The sequence below is a fragment of the Falco biarmicus genome, chromosome 3 (assembly GCF_023638135.1).
Source record: "Falco biarmicus isolate bFalBia1 chromosome 3, bFalBia1.pri, whole genome shotgun sequence".
NCBI lineage: Eukaryota > Metazoa > Chordata > Aves > Falconiformes > Falconidae > Falco > Falco biarmicus.
Genome location: NC_079290.1, coordinates 113,120,453 through 113,144,551, shown reverse-complemented (window position 1 = coordinate 113,144,551; position 24,099 = coordinate 113,120,453). Strand labels below are relative to the sequence as shown.

The following is a 24,099-nucleotide window of genomic DNA, read 5'->3' as shown; positions in this document are numbered from 1 at the left end:
TCAGCCTTCGGTGCAGGTGTCTGAGCTTTCCCCCAGGGCGTTCAAAGGGCTGGAGGAAAGCTGCGGGGCTTTGAGTGAGTAACCAGCACTTTTTTGATTTTTTTTGTTGGACTACTCAAATAACTGAGATATTTCCTCTGATTTTAATACAAAACCAGAAGAGCCATTTGCATAAATAAGAGCTTGAAATCTCTGGAATCCCTGGGGACTAGGGAGGGAGAAGCCCATTTCCATGCTGCTCACTGGATGCCACCCTTCAGACATGCCAGGCACTGGCTACAGCACTGCAGGATTTTCAGCGCGCCCACGCCGGGCGCACCCCTGCTCTCCTTGCAGGGTCCCAGGATAAGCCGCCCAACCTGCTCGCCCCCGCAGTGCGGGATTCAAGAACCTGTGAAAGGCCGATTTGGCTGCGGCAAGGTGCTGCTGCCGGAGCTGCAGCAGCGGAGCCCAGGCCTGTGGCTCGCAGCTGGAGGGTCCGGCCTGAGCTTGCCTCTCCATGTGCCAGTTCACCTTCCCGCCACCGAACACCGGACCCGGAGCAGACCTGAGCTCTGGCTCCCGCGCACTACGGACACGCAGCGCGGAGCCCCTTCCGGGAGCGCCACGCAGCTGGCACCAGCGCGCACCCCACGCCTGCCTGCTCAGGCGGCCCAGCGCCAGGACGCGGGCGGCGGGCACGGCCGGCGGCGCCGGGGGGCTGCAGCGCAGCGGGAGGGTCCTGGCGGGGCGCGGGCTGCCCGGGCGGCCGCGTAGGCCCCTTCCCCGGGGACGCGCAGCACCCGCGGGGCGCGGCCCGGCCGGCGTTGCGGGCTGCAGCGGGGCCCGGGCGAGGCCGACCCCAGCGCCCCCCCGCGTCCGCACGGGCTGTCCCCTCCCTGCCGCCGCCGGTCACGCGACCAACCTGCCGCCCGCGCTGACGAGCTCCGCGCCTGGTGACGCCACCTGGCGCGCGGGCCCGCCCTACCGGCCCGCCGGCCCCGCCCCTCACGGCCCCGCCCGCCTGGCTAGTGATGTCACGCGCCGTCCGCTAACGTCACACGCGCGCCGCGGCCTGGCCTCCGCCTCCAGCTAACGCTGGCGGGGCCGGGGCCGGAGCCGGAGGCACCATGGCGGGCGCCCCGCAGGAGAATACGCTGCTGCACCTCTTCGCCGGGGGGTGAGTGCGGCGGGAGCGGCGGAGGGGCTGTTGCCTGCCGGGGAAGGCCCCGCGGCGGCGGTTCCTCGCGGGGCGCTCGGCCGCCGCCTGCGTGAGGGCCCCGCCGTGCCGTGCCGTGCCGGCGGCGGCTGTGGCGGGGCCGGTGGCGGGGAAGCGGCCCGTGGGCACCGGGCGCCGCCCGCCTGTTTCCCGCCGCTCCCCTCGCGGCCCGGCGCTGCAGCCGCAGCTTCCCCTCGGTCTCCGGGCCCGCGGTGCCTCTCCAGAGCCGGGGGACGCGCCCTTAGCGCCGAGCAGGGTCACGGTGCGTCTTGAGGTCAGCATCGGGCTGCCGTGGCACGTAGCTAAATATATTTTGAAAATGTTAGGTAGCTGCGGTGTCCAGCTCTGCTAACTGAAACACTTCGGTCGAGCCCGGCCCTTGTACATAGTTCCCGCTGAATCAAGCGGGAGCCGAGGGATGTATCCGAGGAGCCCTGTGTGGGCGGCAGGCTTTATGCTTTCTTGATGGACCGTAGCTTGATCTTACAAAGGAAGGTGTTTGTACAATGCTTTCGTGGGCTCTGCACGGCGGAGGCTGTGCAGCTGCCTCAGCTGTGTAATTATGCTGAAACACAGGCACTCCAGAAAGGGAAAAGGAGTGTGAAAGAGAGTTAAGGAAGGTCCTGGTACTTCTGGGTAGGTGAGCTGGCATACCAGGCCACTTCTTTTAAGTTCGTGAGAGGACTTGTAATTTCTTATTTTTGTTATGTTAAAAGCTTAAAGTAACAACCCAACCCATCAAGCAAAAACTCTTAAAAACCCCCTTGTCAAATAACTTAGTACAGTGATTTTAATAGCTGTCCAGTGAGATCATTTTATGGTGTAAATTAAAAATACGTTTTTAAAAAACAGGTTCTGCAGGTAGTAAGTGCTGTTGTATGCACATCTGTTCTGACCAGACATCTTATTTTATTTTAATGTGGTTTTTTTAATGGCTTAAACTATCTAAGTAGTAGAATATTGTGTTTTGCTTGTCAGCTGACAACAGAAGGCTAACATGAACTCTGTTGTTAGTTTAAATCTGTTTAATAGTAGACCATTGTTTCTTCTGTTGCTATACAGACTTCAGTATCCCCTGATGTGTCGCTGGAGCTGTAGGTTCATTTAATATAGTATTAAACCCAACAAAGGTAAGCTTTTCAGAGACACCGCCCTTTTGCTGACTTGAACGCTAAGTGCTGGTTTAAGTCCTTTCTTCCCCTGGCCTCCCCCACTCGCATTAGAGTACCTGGAGCCTGTGACAGAAACTGGATCTGAATGTACGCATGCAACTTGTTTGGATAATAACGATGCCCATCCAGAACTCTAGATGCCCTCATATTACTCATCAGGCTATAAATAAATAGGGATTTGAAACTCCTCTGTGTGTTAACCTAGTATTGGTGGAAGTGTTTTCCTTACTCATTTCACGTACCCTCCGCCTTCTCCAAGGATCCTAGTAAACAAACATTTTCTGCAGCAGGCCTAGGAAGTCACCAGGAGGGAGAAGAATGGGAACACAGCAGACTATCCCCCTGGCCACTCTGGTATAATAAGATTTATCTATTTCTATAGCAGCGATGAAAATACAGCCCAGAGGACGGACATGGTCTTTTAGGTTATACAGGCCTTTCAGGGTTCACTGCTGGACCTGATTCTTGTTCTGCATATCTTTTGTTATTTAAAGAGACGCAGAACAGTGTGCCATCATTTGTCTCGTGATGTTAGAGAAAGGAAAATGAGACAGCAAATTCAATCTTCTCACGCGCCAGCCAATGCTGAAGTGTTTGGCCCACGACATGCCTGCCCACCACCCACCAGCCAAACAGTTTATTTCAGAGCAGTTCCCTGTTCAAGGCCCTGAACTCCCATATCCTCTGTGTGTATGTATCTACTAATGCTATTCTCTCTGCTTTTCAAGTGAGAAGTACAGACTTCTTTGAGCTTGCTGGGTAGAACAAGAAATTGAACATTGGTATCAAACTGTTGCCCAAGCTATTAAAACACCTTTCTCTACATGTAGGAAATGCATGATGTGTGTGGAGGGGTGCTGCACCAGCCAGCTGATGGGAGAGAGCTAGAAATCCAAATAATATTAGATATGAGGCTCTGTGCCACGTCTGCCTTATGCATTTCAGTTTTTAGTAGTAAAGGATGCCTGCTCAACAAAATCTGGTTAAAGGAGCTCAGCTGTGATAATATTTTGCTACATCTATTACAACATCCAAGGAATTTTAGAAAGAATTGGTAGTGTGTTAGTACTTGTGTAATAGTCTCTGTTGAGATCCTTCCTCAGTCCTTCAAATGCCTTTACCTTTGCATGTTGGATAAAATTGCCCCTGCAGCAGAAGAAAGTGTTGGAAGTTCAGAATATTTTATAAGTTGTGTAAGATGCTAACCTTTGTTCAGTTGTGAAGTATTTTTTGCATATAAAGCAAGAACGGCCCATTCACTCGAAATGATTTTGATGGAGACGTTACTGGTGTTACGATAGCTCCCTGTGGAGGTGGGAACAGGGCGCTGTCAGCTTAATGATGTAGTACGGTATCTTTATGCGTGCACAAAAAAGGCAGGCCAGCCTCAGATAATATTAATGGCCAGAATAGAAGTGTTTAATACTTGAGAGGCTAGGAGTGATGAAACGCGCTTGAATATTAGAAAGTGTTCTCCACTTGTGGGAAGAGACTGCTTCCTGTTAGCCAGCTTACTGTAGGTACACAGTTTCATTGGCTTCCTTTTGTTTCTTTTAGTTCCTTTTAAGACTTGCAGTAGTAACAGCAAAGCAAAAGGTCTTGACATTTTGATGGGAAGATGACTCTGAGGGCAGGGAAGGTTTCAGAAGCACCAAAGGCAGCGATCCCCAAGTTGCACAACAGATGTAAGCATGCTTACAAGTCTGGGCTCCTGCTTCCCTGCTGAAGTCTGTGCAGTTGTTACTTGTTTTTGTTTGGGAAAAACTGTGGGCTAGGCTGCATGTTATCTTTCCAACTGGAGTAATACTGTACTACAAGGATCTCCTAAGAAGTGGTGTTGAGAGGCTGTAGTGCCCTTCATAAAACTGGCAAAGAGCAAAAACTGAGAACAGGCTTTTTATCTTGATTTCATTTAGATACAGTGTGATACGTATTCTTTAGTTCTTCAGTTCAAACTGGGGGGGGACTGTGTGTTTCAATAAAACCATGTTTGTCACTTTTTTTATGTCTTGGTATTGCAGCCCATGTCCGTAACTCCCTTGCTCCTGTGGCTCTGAAAAGCAACATTAGATGCCAAAGCTTGCTTAAGCCACCTGTAAAAAGAGTTGGAAGCATGCTTTGGGAAGGTTGGTGACATCAGGCTGCTTTGAATTGAGGGCATGTTGACATCTGTCTGCATGAGCATAGGTGGATGTCTTGGTTGTAGCCGAGATGTGCCTGATGTACTGGGTTGCTGAGAGCCTTGCTTAAAGTGTTGACTTTGACCTGGGTTTGCCTGAGTGTCTAGTACAGGTCACAGAACTAATGAAAAGTTACTCCCCAAATTAGTAACCAAATGACTTGTGTGGAGAGGGACTGGTATACTGCTGCCACGGATGTTAATTGTGAATCAGTGTGCTAATGCTGACAAACCACTTGGGAAATAATGTGTCCATTCATGGAGAATGGTGATGAGTGGTGTTCCCCAGAGGTCCGTACTGGGACCAGTGCTGTTGGTGACGTGGACGATGGGATTGAGTGCACCCTGGGTGGGTTTGCCAATGATGGCAAGCTGTGTGGTGCAGTCAACGCGCTGGAGCGAAGGGATTCCATCCAGAGGGAGCTTGACAGGCTTAAGAGGTGGGCCCAAGCGAACCCCATGAAGTTCTACAAGGGCAAGTGCAAGGTCCTGCACCTGCAAAACGTGCCAGGCTGGGTTCCAAGTTACTGCTCTAACCAAGCAGATCATCATATTTGCTTGTGATCTTGGTAAAGTCAGTAGTACTCTAAACATTATTTTTTGTTTGGTTTGCAGAATTTCCTTCAACATTCAGCATTGTGATATTATTTATATTAAGAATATTGCTCAGTGATTAAATCTAGGACAAAGTAAGCCCTACTCTTAATTAAGATTCTTGGCATCTATATTAATTGTGCTAGTGGGTGCTGAGAGTTTATTTCAAATGCAAGTCATTGGTATATTGAGGGTGGATTTTGTGAAGATAGAAGGTTGGCAGCAAGAGGAAAATTGGAACTGGATTTTGAGATTTGCTTCCTTGGCATGTTTTTTAAACAGTATTTTGTTTTTATGGAAGTGAATAATTTTTCTTCAGCTGTTAATTTATAGTATGTTATGTATCTCCATAAACGCAAAGGTTTTTTTCATGTTCTCAGACCAAGGTTTTCCTTAGCTTCCTTGTTTGGATATTACAAAGCAGAGAAACTGTATTTTTCTGCTGTTATGGTGATATGTGCCTGGCCTATCATGTCACTAGAGAGAATGTTCAAAGCCTGAAGTACAAATACTATTTTTCTGGCAGTAAGTGACAGGCTAGTGCTGAGTAACGGTTGGGTGTCTCACATTGAAGAGATTTTTCTATTTGTGATACATGCAGAGCAGCGCATAGCTGGGAACCTATCCTTACGTGCTTGCTGTTTGACCTGTTGAAGATACTCTACTATAATGTTTTGTTTCTAGAGAGGTTTCTATCTTTTTGATTAAGGACAGATTTAGACATTGTTTTGGGATTTTTGCAAGAGGCTAGTGCAGTAAACACTGCTTAACATCCAGAATTGTAGTTGTGCACTGATGTATCAAAAAATACCAACCCTGACTCAAACCAGTTATGAAGACTTGGAGATTTTGCCTTGAATACAGCATAAGATTTTTCCCAAATCAAATTTATCTGTCTGCATATCCATGGTCTGAATCTTTCAAGGTTTATGGCTGTTTATGTAGCTGAGGAAAGCTGGTTGTTTCTCCTTTCTTCCCAGATGTAGGCATTTGGAACCCCCTAGGAATACCAAGTGTTTCTTTTATGCACAGTGTGTTGTTTTTCAGCCGCCTTTCCAGGGAACATGGCAATGCCAGGGTATGATGCATAGAATTCCCAGGTGGAGGAAAATCAGCTCCTTTGAAAAAGCTGCCCAACATATTGAAGTCCTTACTTGAACTATCTGCTGCATATTTATATTTAGGACATAATGTATGCACCCTGTTGACATTCTGAGAATTGCTCTGTTAGGTAATGCTTTTTTTGTTAAATGTCACACTGACAACATAAACTCTGAGCTGTTAAAACTGATGAAGCAGATATTAACTCATTGTGTGGACTATCAGAGGATTAAATACATATTACCAGAAGTACTTAAATATTCAAGACTGCATAAATTAACTGAATTATCAAACTTAAAGCGTGAAAAGCAAGGGGTGGGCTAGGAAGGCAAGAGGACAGCTGATGCAGCAGGGAGTATGCAGAAAGGCTAAAATATATGGTGAGATGTCACGCTAGACTGAGCAGCTGGTGGTTCAGAAACAGCAAATGGAGTTTGTGTTCTGAGTTTATGAATTGTTACTGTGAGAGTTGTTTTAGAGTTCACAAATGTGAAATAAATGAGGGCTGAAGACAGCATCCACAGTAGTGGAGCATTGCTAGATAAATGAATTGGGAATTAAGGCAATCAAATTCTCTTCATTGAATTCCCACAGACTTACAATTTCTCTTGAGTATGTTGATTACCCAAGTGTTAATTGTACCTATTTCTATCTATTGGATATACATAGCAGAAAAGCTAGTAGTGGGGGTCTGCAAGAGAGATCCTCAAAATGCTTCCTGCCTGCTCAGAGTGAGCAGTGGGAACAGGAAAGGGTTTGCTGGAGAAGCCATTCTTGACCAGTCTTTTCCCCCCAAGATCTAATTTCAGAGAAGTGTGAGCAATGTGAGCAGGATAAACTGAAGCCATGTCCTCCAGAGTAGCATTGACACAACAGAAGACTTGTGTCCAAGCCCTGGTTCAGTACACAAAATAATCAGAGGCCTGATAAGGTCTCTGTGAACACTGTCATTTTTGAGCCAAATGACACAACTTCAGCTGCTATGTACCTAGTTCCACGAACAACTTGGTGGCTTTATTCAACAGTCAAAGCATAAGTGGTTTAAAAGGGTTGAAGGTAAAGCTCTTTCTTACACCATCTGTCACTTTGAATGTGTGGATTGTCCCTAGTTCAGGTTTTCTCCCCTTTCAGGAGAGAAGCGGAAAAATCAAGAAGTTAGAGCAGAAACTCATGGAAGCATGCTGTTAAATCATATTGCCAGTCCCAGTGAGAACACAGTTTCTTCAGTTCGATGCGTTTGCATCTGAAAAGCATAGTGTTTGGGGTTGTGTGCTTGGACGGGATCTTGCAGAAAGTGAAAACAGTAGTGATGAAGTTATATTCCCTGGCCATGTGGTCTAGAGTGTCCTTTTGAACCTTACAAAGAACCTTAATTGTTGTGGTTGTACAATCAGGGCGGCCAGGCTATTCGTTAATGCAAGTGCAGAGGCTCCGGGGTTTTGGCAAAGAATGGTTACTGTTTGGTGTAAGGCATACTGTTTCAGCAAGCAAAATAAACTACCAGATAAAGCATTTATAAAATAGTATGTATCTACAGCTTGGATTTTTCTGCCATTCTTTAATTGCCCTTTTCCTTGTGTTTAAAAAAAGATCCTCCTAGTAAAATAGTTCATGTACAGAGGGGGCTTTAGAAAATATGCACTAGTACCTTTATTAATGTCATTTTATGTATCTATGTTCCTGAATCAGTGCATGCAAACTTCTTGTGATTCTAGCAAGCAATGCTTTATTTATGCACAAGACAAAGGAGAGGATTTTTTTTTAGGTCACCTCCCTTTCATGGAAGACTACTTAAATCACAATTTTACATTAACATCAAAGAGAGTTAAGTTGTCAACTCATGGCTTTTTCTAAGGAAGATCACAAACACAGGTTTTTGAGGGAATTGTGTGCTTTGATGCTTGTGTAAACAACGGGAATGTTTCCTGATCCATCGGTTCAGTTGTAGTGAAAGCCCACCACTGCCCCACCCCAAAATCTTTACTTAGGTCTTCCTAAGTCCCAACATGTTTGATTAATAAAATTTAGATTTAGTACCTTTTAGCCAACCTCAGTGTTATGTATAATTGTAAAGCTTGACAGAAGGGATATTCAGTTGCCGAAGAGGAGTGGCAGCAGAGAAATAATTTGACCAGTCACTTTCCAGATCACTGATTAAAATGAAAATCAGTACTCATACACCTTATGTTCTTGGCCTGGTATGCTTTTTCTGAGGCCCAGTCTGACTGCGTTAAGATGAGTATGTGCCTATTATAGGATCATTTATTTCTTATTTATATACATATTTTTAGATATATAAGTGTATCTATATGCACACGTGTGCATAATATTTTTTGTCCTTCTATTTTCAGTGTATGGGATTTCTGTTCTTTAGTAGCCTTTCTGTCTTGTTACTCTGTTTTCCCACCTTCCCTCTCATCGTTATAGTTTCCTTTCCCCCACCCCTCCAAAAAAAAGTTGATATCCGTTGCTTTTACAAGGGCCTAACTTAATGCAGTTTTGATATTTGCTGCTTCTGTAGACAGCTGTTTCAATCGTATGTACTGAAATGGTGAAGAATTATATTGCTGTGTTTTCAGTCTATACTGTCCTGATCCCCAGTGGCTTGTTCTCATCTGTCGGCTTCCTGCTTCCCATAAGAAAAAGCCATCCAAGGGCATGTGTGTTTTAGGACAACAACCTCTGAAACATGGATGTCTCTGAAGTTTTTACAGGCAGAGTTCCAGGTCCTGGCAGAACATGGGACCAGCAGGTGGTCAGTTAGGGATTTTTTTGTCAGTGCTGAGTATAATCTTTGTGTTTACCAATCTCTTCACTGCACATGATCATAATAACAGTTTCTCAACCTTTTCTCCCATCCCTCAAGGCTTGGGAACAGTCTCCCTTGCCTAATGCCCAAACTGCCCTGCTTCCTAATCACTTGTCTACAATACGGAGCAACTGGAGGCAAGCCTTCAGCTTTTATATATACGCCATGCTGTGATTTGACACATCTGTGCAGCGATGTTCTCCTGACCCTGTCTTCTGTTTAATTGTATTTTACAGATGCGGAGGAACCGTTGGTGCCATCTTTACGTGTCCCTTAGAGGTAATAAAGACTAGGCTCCAATCTTCAAAGCTAGCCTTCCGCACTGTCTACTATCCACAAGTCCAGCTGGGGACCATCAGTGGTGAAGGAGTGGTCAGGCCAACGTCTGTATCACCTGGGCTCTTTAGTGTTCTCAAGTGAGTACTGCTCCTCCTGTCATTCAGTGTTGCTTGACACCAGTGATCTGAGCTTCAATTCCTCTGTGCAAACATGGAGCGCAACTTCTGCTCCATGCTTGCACTGGAAGGATTCATGTTGATTGGGTTTCTGCCTTAAGCAGTAGAAACACAAATTACTCTTTTTAAAACGCATACATGTTCAGGACTCCTGAGCATTCCTTTGAACTTCCTCAGCAATTTGTTTCTACCACTTAAAAACTTTCCAAAGTTAATTGATTTGAATAAGCGTCTGGAGGCATTACTCTTAAATGGTTTCCTCACATTTAGGCTTTTAGGTAGCTACGACTTCCTAGGGATCAATACACAGGACATACTGTAAACTCCCAGTATGCCTTAGCTTGGGGGAGCTATCACAGAAAATACTGTGGAGGAAAGGGCTTTTTCAACACTGACAAGTGTCGTCTTTGTCTCTTATTGCGAATAATCATGTTTGCTGTCTGCTTTAAGCATGGGAACAGGTAGTCCTTGCTGGGGCCAGTTCTTGGCAAATGATTGTAGTACTGAATAAGCTATATATGCTGCCTTCTTCCTTTTCCTGGAGCCATTCCTGGTTTGCTTTCAGTAGCTACTAGAGATACTTGTTGCTGTTGCTGCCCATGCTATTTACCTGTTGTCCTGATTTCAGCTGGGATAGAGTTAATTTTTCTTCTTAGTAGCTGGTGCAGTGCTGTGTTTTGGATTTGGTGTGAGAGCAACAATGATAGGACACTGATGTTTTTAGGTGTTGCTGGGTAATGTTTATACTAAGTCAAAGACTTTTCAGTTTCTTGGGCCCTGCCAGGGAGAGGGCTGGAGGGGCATGGGAAACTGGGAGGGGACAGAGTTAGGACAGCTGACCTGGGCTAGCCAAAGAGGTCTTCTATACCATACGACATCATGCTGAGTGTATAAACTGGGGAAGAAGGAAGCCGGGGGGGGATGGACACATCCAGCATTATGGCATTAGTCTTCCCGAGTAACCGTTATGTGTAAGGGAGCCCTGCTGTCCTGGAGATGGCTGAACACCTGCCTGCCCATGGGAAGTAATGAATGAATTCCTGGTTTTGCTTTGCTTGTGTGTGTGTCTTTTTTGCTTTACCAATTAAATTGTTCTTAACCCTCGAGTCATTATGATTCTCCTCCCTATCCTTCTGGGTGAGGGGGAGTGAGGGAGCAGCTGCATGGTGCTTGATTGCTGGTTGGGGTTAAACCATGACACCTGTTTGGAGGGAAGTTTTAATTCCTGTTTTGAAGTGTGCTTTCTTCCTAGCATCATATAAAGTGAGAGCCTGTAGCCTTTCCTTCACCTTAGACCAGCGTTGTAACAAGGTTTCTGATTCTCTGCACTTAGAGATGCATGTAAGCCCCTGATCTGTCCTTGAAGCTGGCCCTGCTTTGAGTATGAGTTTGATCCAATGACCTCTGGAATTCTGTGTTCCCATATATTTGAAGTTCACCTTGTCTGCAGTCCTGTGTGGGTGATCTATAACTGAAACTTATGGGAGTGGGGGAAGGACACTTTTTGCAAAAGCAAACTCACTAAAATGTAATGTCTAATGGGAATCTTAGAAAGTTGTATCTTCTCCTCAGCTATAGCTGACTTAATGAGGTCTCCTCTGTTTATCCGATGATGGCAAGTTTGCTGGTGTTCTGAAAACCTAATGCTTCATTTCTTTATATGAATCTCTGTCATCATTACTTGTCACAAATAATACCTCTATGTTACCGTTTTTATAGATTGTCACTGAAGTCTTGCCGTTAGATGTTGTCTTTGCCAATTATTATTATGCATCAATCTTATCTACACCTGCATTACTTACGATTTCTGTTAAAAGCCTTCTGTGTGGTTCAGGCTGCAGCAATTGATGCTCCAGCTGTTCCCTTTTCAGATGTGTATTCATAAAGAAGAGGAAATGTGGAATTGTCTAGCTTACAAGTGCTGAGTAGTTTTGCCAGCAGCTCTGAAATACAAATCTCTACTACTGTGTTTCATATCAAAAGCACCATAAACTTATGGTTCAGACCTCATGCAAATGGATTGAGTTTATTTGGATCATTGGGCACCCCAGGGTGATGCAGAGAGGTCCTGTTTAGATCAGGTATCAGAAATGCCAAAGAAAATAATGACTAGCAAAGAGAGTTGAACAATTTTATGTAAGGCCAACATGCTTGGCAGATTGCCTGGGGAGAAGCTGCACAGTTATATAACAGTAGATTGCTAATTCAAATTCTCTGCAGAACTATCTGGCTAGAGTCATTCTGGGACTTGAGTTTCTGTATTGTAAACAGTGCTGCTTTCCCCTGCCAAAACATTTCTTTGTCTATTCAGAGGTGAGTCTAGAGCAATTCGTGACTGAAAATGTAAGGTAGTGCCAGTTGCCTTTAATTTTCATCTCCTTTCTCTTGCTGTCTTTTCACCTTGCAGCATTGGACTTTAGTCAGCTGTAACTAAAGGAAGTGAAAACTTCAAGGCACAAGGCTTCAGTCCCTTGACCTATCTTTTTCTGGGGTTGCCTTTTTTTTTGGTAGGAAGAGAGGCAATCATTTAAAATTGGGTCAATCTTTTAATATATTTATTAAGCTCATTCAATTTGGTGATTGTGATCTTGATTTCATTTTGCTTCAGGAATTGCTCAGCTGCATGTATCACCAAGTTTCTGACCTGCTTACTTCAGAGGATTGAGAAGTGAGAGCAATATATTTATGCTGTCATTCCTTTGCAGGCAGTATCTATGAACAGATAATGCTATTGATTATTATCTTTCTGATAAAATAAAAATATATGAAGAAAGAAGTGAAGTTAGCTCTCTTGCTTTTACTCTTCCATCCCTTTCTCAATCCTGGTCATGCATATACTGCTAAACTGGATGTGACTTGGGCCTTCTGGTTTAGCAAAATTGTATGGCTAAAGAAGCAGCCGTTAGAGCCCTACATATAAAATTGCTCTGTAAGAGTTAAAGGTGTTGAGTATGAAAGCCCCTTCACTGCTGTAAATAGAAAGAAAGTAGGTACGTAGGAGGGCAGGTTAAGCCTGCTGCTGAATAGAAAGGACTCCAGAAGGACACGCTGTTTTTGTCTAATCCATTTAAGATTCTGATGAGTTAGCCCAGCTGGAATCTGCAGTCGTGACTGTTAAATGACAAAGAACAAGTAGTTGGTGGATCTGTCTCCTTGGAGACACTCAGCCATGGAGTTTACACAGAAAGTTCAACTCTGCTGCAGAAAAAGTGTTTCAGAAGCTCCTGTCTGATGAGCTTGGTTCTGGAATCTCTGGGGAACATACTCAACAGTGCTAATGATTGGAAAGCAAATTCTGGAAAATTGGCAGTTCCACAGGTGCATGTGAACTACCCATGGAACCCAGCATTACCTGGATTTTCTTGTGTGGTTTTCACATGGTGAGTTAAGATATCTGCTGTCTAGCAGATTGTGCACTGAAATCACAGTGATTACTGGACTGTACCTGGCTTCCACTAGTAAATACTTGGCTGTTTACTAGTGTTTGGCTGTTGTTTCAGTCCTCGTGAATATGTTCACTGTAGTAGCGCAAGGAATTTCTAAGACGTCTTTTTTTTTAATGAGACACTTCAGCAAGGTATCGTACAGAACTTGGCAGCTGTGGAGGAAGCTATCCAAACAGTTTATCTTCTTCAGCAAAATCTTAGCCCAGCGTGTCTTCTAAGGTGTGAAGGAAGATGAGTGGAAATGGCTTTGGAAACCTGGGCTGCAGCAATTGTGGAACTGCAGGAAGGTGCCATGTGATGATCTTCCTGCTTTAGACTTGATCACGAAGTCCTGTCCTGACAGTGGTTCACAGCAGTGCCACTGTAGTTGGAGTTTACTTGGGAAAGATGATGTGAACTCTTATGAATGCCCTCAAAACCAGATACCCTTGAACCACCTGGGAAGACATAGCTTGTAGTATGGTTGTCACATTCACCTCTCGCTCTGGGGAAGAAACACATCACTAGATAATTGTGAAAGGGAAAAAAATATCTTTTTTTTGTGTCTCTGTACAAGAAGCTAACTCCTGAATTGCTTAGATACAGAGAATGCCAAAAATTTTCTTTGTTCATCAGAGTAAACTATCCCTGGATTCTCCATGAAAGTAATTAAATTCCTGATAGCTTTCAAAGAATGGAAATTACAGGCTTGTGCCATATGACACACATTTGACTGTAGTGCACTGAAGTTTTATGGTATAATGGCTTTTATCCAATAGTGCATAATTCTGCTAATTTTCAAGTATTTATGTAGCTTAAAAGCTAACAGCTTCACAATTGATACTTGTTGCTTTTGTACAGTTCTTTTGACTGACTGTGACAACAACAAGACGCATAACTTTTGACCCAAATGCTATCTTTTTTCCCCCTCTGTTTTGTATTTTAAGGTCAATTCTGGAAAAAGAAGGACCAAGGTCACTTTTCAGAGGGCTGGGTCCAAACTTGGTTGGAGTCGCACCATCAAGGTAAATAGTTAAACTGTTGCTAAAAGACACATTTAAGGTACCAACCCAAATGTTGCAGTGCCTTTGATTCAAAAGAATAGGTCATGAAGTTATCCCATATGTAAAATGAGATTTGTGTGTATATACGGCACAGTATACATACCAAGAATACTTCTAAAAATCCACTTTATGCTTTTATGACACTGGAAGGTACAGATTAAGGCGTTTAAATTCCAAGTCATTGCAAGAACAGTGCTTGAGAAAAGAGGAGAAAGAAAAATCTGTAGGATTAATATTTGCATTTTTCTAATATGATCTGCTACTTTCCTGTGAATACATAAAAGTGCTTGTCAAACACTGAGTAGGAGCTAGATGCCAGGGGAGAGGAGTACCTATCTTGTCCCTAATTGCCTAAAATTATTCTCAAAATAAAAACTGCAGCTGAAGGGGAAAGTCTTGCATTGCTGCCTCATAACCCCGAAGGGCTGTGTCCGTCCCTGGTTTTTTTTTTTGGTTGGTGTTTTTTTTTTAACAGCAACAAAAAAGTAGCTGCAAAGTTTGTGTTTGAATGTCCTACAGGCACCTGAATGGTTTCTACATGTACCTGTGACTGTCCCGTTCTTGGCAGGGCTGAAGATCTTTTTGCCTAGCAAATGTTAAAACTTGTGAGCAATAGGAAATTGGCAGATGTTCTCTGCCTGAAATTGAACCAGTTAAAAAGGAACTGGAAGAGTGGTGTACTCCCTCTCTGGCCTCTTGCCTAGTAGGTAGGATGTTTCCCCCGGAAGCAGAGAATCCGTTTCTGTACAGGTAAACTTTGCAGGAGGGATCTGAATCCAAGACTGACTGCTTTTTCATGCAACTCACTCATGCTGTCTTTTGCCTTTCTTCATATTCTTCCATAAGATTGGAATAAGGCACCTTAGGGAAATTCTCAAACTGTAGCCACCATTATCCACCTTTTTCTAGCAGCTCATTTAAGGAGCTGTGATCTGAACATGCTTGGTTCCGACAGCTTCTTACTTGTCATACTGACTGTTGCAGAGCAGTGGAACTTCCTCTATTCCTATGCTTTACGTAGAGGTTTGAGATGTGTAAAACTTTCGTTGCAGTCCAGGGTTAAGTGTTTAAAGCATGAAGTGCTGCTAATGTAGTTACAGTGCTGAACGAATTTTTGGAAAACATAGGCTCCAGGTGGGAAAGTGACATTCCCAAGTTTACAGATTGTGTTTAATGGCAGAGCTGGCGTAGGTATCCAATCAAACTTGCTTTGTCCGTAAGAATACGTTGCCTTCCACTCAGATTTGGTGTGAAAGTAAAATATTTCTGTCTTGTGGGTGTCAAGTTAGATAGTTGTGCTGGAGTGTAAGGAGAAAAACCACACAACCCTGTGTTCTTGTAGATGGAAGGAGTAATATGAAGGCCTCTTTAGAGAGAAAGTCTTGTTCTTTGGGGGGTGGGGGTAAGAACAGTAATGTGCCTAACTTGACTTGGTGTATATTACACTGACCTTCTTCTTCTCTCTTCCCTGCCCACCCACCCTACCACCTCCTGCCCAGAGCTGTCTATTTTGCATGCTACTCCAAAGCCAAAGAGCGATTTAATGGCATTTTTGTGCCGAACAGCAACATTGTGCACATCTGTTCTGCAGGTTCTGCAGGTATGTGTTTGTAATTAGTTTTCCGTATGGTCTGCAGCAATGTCCCAGTGTCTAGCTTCTTGCCAACAGCAGGCAATACATGTGTTAGTGTCTGTGTGGCTCTGAGATGCACCTTAATTCTTTAAAGTATTTATTCCAAGCTCTTGTTCCTGCAAGACTTCTGTCCCTCCCAGTAGTTAGGAAATGAATGGAATGAATCATAAGGCAGGGACGGGACTTTCGGTCTGTCTGTATGGGACCTGAGCTACCACACCCATCTTGGTGGACATATGTGCATAGTTGTGTTATATGAACGAGTACAGAGGCCGGTATGTGGCGCATTCTGAAAATGTACGTCTAGTTTGAGGTTGTATATGCCAGAAAACAAGAGTTGGCTAGCTCTGAACTTACCTCGTCTACAGAGGAACTGTTTTCCTGTTCAGCACTCTGAAATATTTCAAGATTGTTTTTTACTAATTTGGGATGAACTTTTTTCCAGCTACAATGCTATGGTAATATCTTCAAATGTAAGAAAAAAATATTAGTAGACACCAGCAAACTTTTGATACTGTTTTGGCCAAATTGTTTTAGGGTGTGGTACTCTTCCTACCAGGATGGGGAAGATGGTTTGTTCTTGTAGGAAGAATACTGTAGAAGAGCTCCACTAGTTCAAGCATCGGTCACCAGAGTGATCATTAAAAATAATCTTTCCTAAACTAATCTCTTAATTATGGGTGGATTCTGTTAATGACGTGGCTCAATGGCACCACCTAGAGCCTTGGGGAAAACAGAAGAACTAGCTGTGTATCCCCCGCAGGTTTCCTTTTACCTACTGTTGTAAAACCCAGTCAGTAAGTAATGTATTGTCTACAGCAGTCTTCAGGAACATGAAGCACGTATTAACATAAGTGCAAAAAGGAAGAATCCTTTAAGAAATTCCAAGGTCATTGGTCAACACTTCCTGAAATTTAGCATGAGATGGTTCTCTGGCAAGAGAGAGATTATAAGCTACGTACCTGTGTGTCTTTTGAAACCTCTAGGCAGAGCTGGTAACTAGAACTGTCTCATTGCATAGCGTATAAAGTTCACGTTTGCTATGGCAATACAGCAGTGTGGATTCAGCTGAACATTTGGTTTTCTTTTTACTTTTTCAGCCTTTATCACGAATTCCTTGATGAATCCTATATGGATGGTGAAAACCAGAATGCAACTGGAACGAAAGTAAGTAACTGATTGAGGGAGACTGGATGCCACTGAGTGGCTAAGGGAGCCTCTAGAAAACTGAACTTTCATGGTTTTCCTCATGGTTCTTTGTACTTTGATAGATCTTGCCCAATTGCTTCCTTGACTCTCAGTTCCGCCTTCAGGCCACCATGCTTCTGCCTGGTTAGACTGAAGGTTAAGGTTCTCTGTGTCCTACTTAAGTTTCATGCACAGTTACTATGAAGGATGTGGGAGTAGCCTTGAGTGTTAAGTTAGGTTCAGTCTCTGGTTTCACTGTAAATCTTAAGTTGGGCACAGCATTGTTTTTCTCTCAGATTCCTGCTTACGGAATCTTCTGCACTTCACGGGTTGATATTGAGGATAAATACATCAAGGACTGAAATGCTTTGATACAGCAGTAACAGAAGCTATGGAAAGGTCAGAAGACCTCATATGGGAGGCTGAACATGAGATTGCAGTCTGTGTCCCATTTGGCAACATCACCTGTATTGATCCTAGATCATACAGATGTGTGTGTTACTGCAACAAACAAAGGTACTGATACACAGCTAGGTAGCTGTAAACAGAAGGGTGATGTTTTTACATTGTAATGAAGCCACATTAGTTTAATTTCATAAAACATTCTAGAGGCAATGAGAATCTGTTGCAGTGGTTTAATTTTTCTTTTGCTTCCTTCAGCATTGTATTACTGTTAACCATACCTCCTGAAGACAGTGAGGGAATTTGACAGTAATAACTTTTATTTGAGTGATTCACAGTCACTGGTGGGTATCAAAGCAATGAGGGACTCTGCTAACAGTCCCTCTGTTAGCAGAATTCCATTAGAATGGAAATTCCTTCCTGTAAGGATATGTTAGGTCAGATGAGAAGGATCCTTTAAGGCACCACAGCTTACAAATAATTCATAAGACTTAATTTCAGCACTTCACAGGGTAGCACCTTTGAACTGAGCACTGCCTCTTAAAATGAAGAATCGTATCTCATGTAGGCAGACCTCTGTCTCTTGGCCTGCTGAAGATGGCTTTAAATGAATTACTAGTTTAATGCAAAGCAGTGTCTCTCCAATGCTTATTATCTTTTAAAGCGTTGGTGTCTATTGTGATAGACTGGATAGAACTTGAGCTGGAAGAATTATTATGAGTATGTATTAGTGAATTAGCAAAGCTAAGAGTGCTCTCTTGGCATGATAGTCCTGCTCTATGCAGTTTTCCTAGATGATTTCTTTGTAGTAAAACTTAGCAGAGAACCATTTCTGTAGTTACTAAAACTATAGAAGGCCTTGAGGTGTTTTTTAATATCAGTTCTTCTGGGCTCATTATATGCTCTGTTCTGTTTGTTTTTTAGAGTCAGGGGTTCAAAACCAATGAATGCTTTGCAGTGTGCTAGATATGTTTACCAGACAGAAGGTATCCGTGGCTTTTATAGGGGCCTGACTGCCTCCTATGCTGGAATTTCTGAGACCATTATCTGCTTTGCTATTTATGAAAGTTTAAAAAAGCACTTAAAGGAAGTCCAGATGCCCTCTTCCTCTCCTAACGGGACCGAAAGGAACTCAACAAACTTCTTTGGACTGATGTTTGCTGCTGCTGTTTCCAAGGGCTGTGCCTCTTGTATTGCTTATCCACATGGTACGTTGACTTTTCCATTTATGACTACAGTAGAACAGCTGTTGCCTGTAATCCAGGACGAATGATGGGGTTTAGGGCTGCAAAATTCTTTCTGGTTTGAATGGCCAAATGCATGTTACCATGGCCTGTGCATATGCGCTGGCATTTTCAGTACTGGTCCCACTGTTCCTAGTTAGTCCGTAGTTGATGATTGGGACTTCCTAGTTTAAAAACAGCTCAAAAATGTCAAAAGAAATTGAATGGCTAGTGCTTCTGTTCTCACTAGTGGCCTCATCTAGCAGAGTACCCACAGCCTTTGGGATTCTGTCATCAAGTGGTGGGAAACACTTGTGGGCTGAGCAGTGTTATTCTTTTGGATAGACATGAATGTTATCATGGTTATATAGAAAGAGCAGTATTGATTATGTGAACATTAGTGAAGCATTTAGTTCTCTAGCTTGAATGAGCAAATAATCCCTTTATTCCACATGAAAAGGAACTCATCTTTAACTTTGCTTTTTGCCTGAAGGACAATGTGTACAGGGTTCCATGGCTGAAGGTACCAGCAGGCAATTGGTACAGGAAGGTTTTCATGTCCCTGGGTTTTGCATACTCTGTCCTGGTAATGGCATGTTTCTTAATGGGAAGGTTTAAGTCTTGTTAATTTTGGGCTCTGTTTTACTTGTCTGCAGAGGTCATAAGGACACGGCTGCGAGAAGAAGGCACCAAATACAAGACTTTCATTCAGACAGCACGTCTGGTTGCACGTGAAGAAGGCTATCTTGCCTTCTATAGAGGACTCTTTGCCCAACTCATCCGGCAGATACCGAACACAGCCATTGTGTTGTCCACCTATGAGTTAATTGTGTATCTGTTAGAAGACCATGCAAAGTAGCAGAGCCAAGACACGCCTGTTACAGATCGTAGACCAATGTCTTCGTTGAACAAATGGTTCTTTAAGAGGCTAATGCAGGTGGCAGTGCTGGTGGAAAAACTGCAAGTCTGTGACCACCTGCTGGGTATTTCCTTTTGGATTCATGCTTTCTGAAAGGTCTCAAGTCATTAACGTTAATAGTTAATTATAACTTTTTTTAACTTAATGATAATTAAACTGCTACTAAATTAAATTACACTATTTAATTTAAGTATATGTTTGTCCTTTTCCTTAAGCACAGCCGTATGTGGTAGAGGAATGTACCTCATACTATCAACTGATCTCTTGGACTGATGTTCATTAAAACTGTATTAAAACAGAAGAACTGGTTTGGAAGTGTGAAAGTATTTTCTTACCACTGGAGTCATGTCACTTTTTAGCACTGTAATAGCCTAATATGCAAGTAAGTTTGAGAGTTCTTCTGGTTTATGCAAGGTGCATCGTTCATTGCTGTGTGAACATTATAAAGTGTTCAAGCAGAACAATCTTGTAGTATATATCTCTGTTTTGATGCATGAAATATGCACACCTGAACCTCTTAGAAAAGCCATTTAACACTGGCAATATTGCTCGAATATGATTGTTGCAGGCTTTTAGTAAAAATTTAATTACAGTACTGTGTGCACCTATGTATTTGGGATACACGCTGATGTTGGTGTGTGTAAACAGATCTGTCATGACTTGGCATTTAGACCTTGCTTCTGTGAAGGATTGAGAAGCATAAGGACAGTCAGTGATTGGCCTGGCTGCCCTGCAAAAATTCAATGAGATGCAGTAATTTGTTTGTGTCCTGACCTCAGCCTTCTACTACTGTGGGGCTTTTTTGTGTTAGGTTTTCCTTACAAGTCAATGTTAGGGGTCTGGAGAGTGGAAGAGAGGATAAGATGGGTCCCAAACACCATAGGCTAGAAATGCAGTTCTGGATTCTGCTTTACAATATGATACTTACTCGGGATTATAACCCTCTTAATTTGATGTCCTTGTAGAGCAGTGCTTCTGATAGGAATGAGGTACTATTATCTCATGGATGTGTCATTGGAGTTCACACCAAAAAAATACTAAAAAGCCTATGTAAATAGTTTCTTTATGTTGTTACTTGATTTGTAACTGAAGGAAATAAGGATTCACCACCTCCAGCAGCCTGTTGAACAGTTCTCATGTTTCACATAGATACAGTATCTGCCTTCTCCTTTAAAAGACATGATATCAAAAGGGTATTTTTCAACAGTAGTCATAACATAGTTATTACATTTCAGTTATAAATCAAATATCCTGCATTCTTGAGATTAGTCCTTTCATAAATACCAGAATGTGCTTTTAATTCTAGTAGTCTCTTTACCACTTGTATTGCAGCAGTACCTTGAAATTAAAAGTATTGTATATGCATAATTACTGATAGTGCAGGATAAAATATTTTGGAACTCAAATGGGTAGATTTGTGTTTTGCTTTGGCTATACTATGCTCTCCTATTCATGAGTGTCATTTGTTTTGGCAGCTGAGACAAACATTACAGCATTTGAGCCCAGCTTCAACCTTCCCTGCTGTTGAACTGAACAATGAGCTTCTCATGATTTGAGCAGGTGTTGAGTTCTTGAGCATAAACAAGTGTTTACAGATGTCTTTGACTTCAAGGACCATATACAGCAGAGGTGGTGTCTGGACTTGGAAGGATCATGCAAAGCATTAAGACAGCCTAGTAGTGAGTGGGGCTGTCTTTTTATAAAATGAAGTTGTCAGGATAGTATTTTGTTATAGAAACAGAATGGGTTCATAACTGGATTCAAACCTTCACGTTTGTTCTTATTAGAACCTAGCTGATGACTGGGTACTTGAGGTCATATTTGACATCAGTGTGATGGAGGAGCATAGTGCAAAAACGGTAGAATGTGTGTATACCTCAGTATGAGGCAAAACTGCAAAAATAACTGATTTCTATTATGTCTTACTGAAAAAAATGGATCACATTACCCCTAAGCTAAAAGAGGAAACAGTTGAGTAACTAAAAATTGGCTTGGCTTTTTTTATGGAGACGACGAGCAGCAAAAGCTTTAGTCTCTTTATAGGAGTCAAAACTCATACTGTGCTGTTTCTATTTTTGAGAACTAGGACACTTGTGCTGCTACTTTGAAACATTTTCTGAGATTTTCTTTCCTAAAGTAATATTTCTCTGTACTTAACAGTACAGTAGCTCACTTTTAAAATATTAGTCAAATGTGTAGACTGCTGGTGTCTTTTGAAAATGAGGGGAGTTTGGGACTTGGTATGAGAGAAAACAAGAGAAAGTGAACAAATTTTTGCTCCATCTAAATCTGATGGAAAATCAGGTATTCAGCTGAAATTGAAATGAAAAAAAGCTTTGGTTTTGTTCTTTAAGCTTGGCTACCAACCCTGACAGGATGTCTTAATTTGATGAGGGTTAATAAGCTATATTGGGAGCTAATAGAATTTCTGAACCCACGATTCCTTAACCCTGTAAAGAGTTAGGTGATGTTCTGTGAACATTCCCGTTGATGTCACAGAGTATGGAATAAGCCTATTACCAGAGGGAAGAATTTGGAGTAGTTTTATCTTAAGAGATACCTGAATTTAAAAATAACTACCCTTTCTCTGGTTGTGAAAGAAAAACTGAAAGCAGTTTTCACTGTTCGTCCCACCTCTTCAGCTTCCCCAGTAAGTCAGTTTTGTGGAAGGTAAGTGATCTTACCAGTTAGAATTTCCTGGGCAATTCCCCTCCTTGTTTAGATTTCATTAGTAGACCCTTTGTAGCTCAATTATCAGTAAGGTGATGAAACTATGCTCATATCCGAAGTGACCGCAAAGTTTTCATTAACTTTACCAGGACCAAGTCTCTTCCTGTTCATAAATTAACAGTTAAATAGAAATTACAAATGCACTGTTACTACAATAGTATGAGCTACTCATGTTGGTTAATTTAGCTTTGGAAGCATTTCTTAGGCATTTGAAGACATCTCCAGTCCTTACACTATAAGACTGCCTCCCTTTAGGTATCCATGGTTGCCTTGATATCTTTCTGGGGATGGTGATACCCCGCTGATGGTTGTGATAGATGCTTGTGCCCCTCATCATGACTTACAGTTGTTTTGCATAAGCTCCTCATTGGCTCCTCATTACCAAGGAGGAGACTTGGTAAACAATGCATCAGTGGTTGGGCCAATACTACAGGTACAGTTGATAGGGAGGGACTTCTGTGAACAAAAATAGGCAATCTCTCCAGTACGGTAGTCCTAGAGGACTTGCAGAAAGGCTTGATGTGCCTAATGACTGGGTTGTTCATCCTCCTTGCCTTATCATTTGGTCTTAAAAAACAATCCCTAAATAAGCTAAACGGTGGAAGAGCAATGGAAAAACTATGGGCCCCTTGCATTTATCATGTGGAAATAGTCACTGTTAGCCCAGAATTAAGTTCCATGGTTAAATCTGTAGTGGTAGAAATGGAACATTTAAGACAAGCTTTAAAGCACAGCTTACTTCCAGTACAAATCCTTGTCTATGAAGAGCTTTTACATTTGTGGCTTTTTAAAAGCATGGTGTAGACACAACTTGGTTCTGAATTTTAAGCACTTCTGTCTATTGTGGTGAGAGGTTTGGATTTTTTTGTTTTAACCAGGAAACCAGGCAGTTTGTGACAGGGTCAGTCTCATATTTTGGAGAGGTTCTTACCTCTTCATGTAAAATTAGGGCATGACTGTCAGACCACCAACCACTTCCAGTTCTGCAAGAACAGTGAATCCCACCCGCCTCCCCGCCGTGTGCGCTGAGAAGGGCAGAGCATAAATGGGTGTTGCTTTGCTTTCTGAGGGAGAGCTTCTGAACAAGCCCGACCTGGGGAGCTACTCCTGTCAGAGACCTGAGGGCTTTCTGCAAAATTTCATTGTTTATCAGTCTGTCCAGGGAGGGGGAAAGTCTAGACCAGCAGTCTTCAGCTTCTGGCTTGCAGGTCCAACTGCCTGCCCAGGCCTGTACTTTCATTCCCACTCCCCCTGCCAGGCTGTCCCTCGGCTGAAGTGAGATGTTACTTGCAGCACGTGGTTTACCAGGTCAAGTTGATCAGGGACCGCAAAAGGTGTGTTAAAATCGGGGGTGAGGTGCGTACAGTAATGTAGCTGGAGGGATCTTCTGTTTTCCCTAGGCAACCAGGTGGTTTGGTAGGAAAGTACATCCTGAAAAAAACTATTTTCTTGGAACTGTCTCTTCTTCCTCTGCCCGTTTCATTTCATAATTCTGCAAACAACCACCCCTTTTCCTCAAAGATACTCACATTTAATTGCCAGTTCCCTGCCTTGTTGCAGATCCCATTGTTTCCAGTTTCGTTTGTGCATGCGGGCCTTGAGGGGAAATCCTCCTCGGTGGAGATGTAGTTTTTAAAAGCCTCGAGAGCCCTGGCTTGGGCCTGGGGCAGCACACATCTGGGCTAGCGCACATCTGGGCTGCTGCAGCCACCCTTCGCTGGGGCTTCCTGCACTCCTGCTCTGCTGGGGCTGCAGCTGCTTTCGTAATAGTGTCCTGCATCTGCATTTGGGGAAGGAGGGGGGGCAGAGAGGGAGGAAAAGGCAAGGAAAGAAGCAGGAGGGGGAAAAAGGGGGAGGAAAAAAAAAAAAGTGTGGGTGAAAAGCAAGGGAAGAAAAAGGAAATACAAAAGCACGGGGTGGGGGGAATAAATGCGGGGGAGAAACCCGAGGAAAAATAAAAGCTGGGGGGGGGGGACGGGGGACCAAGGGGAAAAAAGGAAAGAAAAA

At 43.2% G+C, this 24,099-nt stretch overlaps 1 protein-coding gene and 1 long non-coding RNA gene across 2 annotated transcripts; one reads left to right on the top strand and one right to left on the bottom strand.

The window, feature by feature from the left end:
* Positions 1 to 1,003: 1,003 nt before the first annotated feature.
* SLC25A33 (solute carrier family 25 member 33) lies at positions 1,004 to 19,677 on the top strand. Its single transcript, XM_056330561.1, has 7 exons — positions 1,004 to 1,159; positions 9,290 to 9,469; positions 13,881 to 13,958; positions 15,497 to 15,597; positions 16,731 to 16,797; positions 18,145 to 18,428; positions 19,100 to 19,677. The coding sequence occupies exons 1-7, from the start codon at positions 1,110 to 1,112 to the stop codon at positions 19,300 to 19,302; spliced, it is 963 nt and encodes a 320-aa protein (XP_056186536.1). The 5' UTR covers positions 1,004 to 1,109; the 3' UTR covers positions 19,303 to 19,677.
* On the bottom strand, positions 12,035 to 24,049 carry LOC130145585 (uncharacterized). The gene is made up of 2 exons (XR_008820613.1): positions 23,622 to 24,049; positions 12,035 to 13,438 (listed from the first exon to the last, which is right to left on the bottom strand). It is a non-coding gene; the product is annotated as an uncharacterized LOC130145585 (long non-coding RNA).
* Positions 24,050 to 24,099: the final 50 nt, after the last annotated feature.

Excerpts from the sequence above, each read along its gene's own strand:
- SLC25A33 (XM_056330561.1), top strand. The coding sequence starts at position 1,110 with ATGGCGGGCGCCCCGCAGGAGAATACGCTGCTGCACCTCTTCGCCGGG. Across the intron at positions 13,959-15,496 it reads GTTGGAGTCGCACCATCAAG|AGCTGTCTATTTTGCATGCT; the intron begins GTAAATAGTTAA and ends CCTCCTGCCCAG. Across the intron at positions 16,798-18,144 it reads AGAATGCAACTGGAACGAAA|AGTCAGGGGTTCAAAACCAA; the intron begins GTAAGTAACTGA and ends TTTGTTTTTTAG.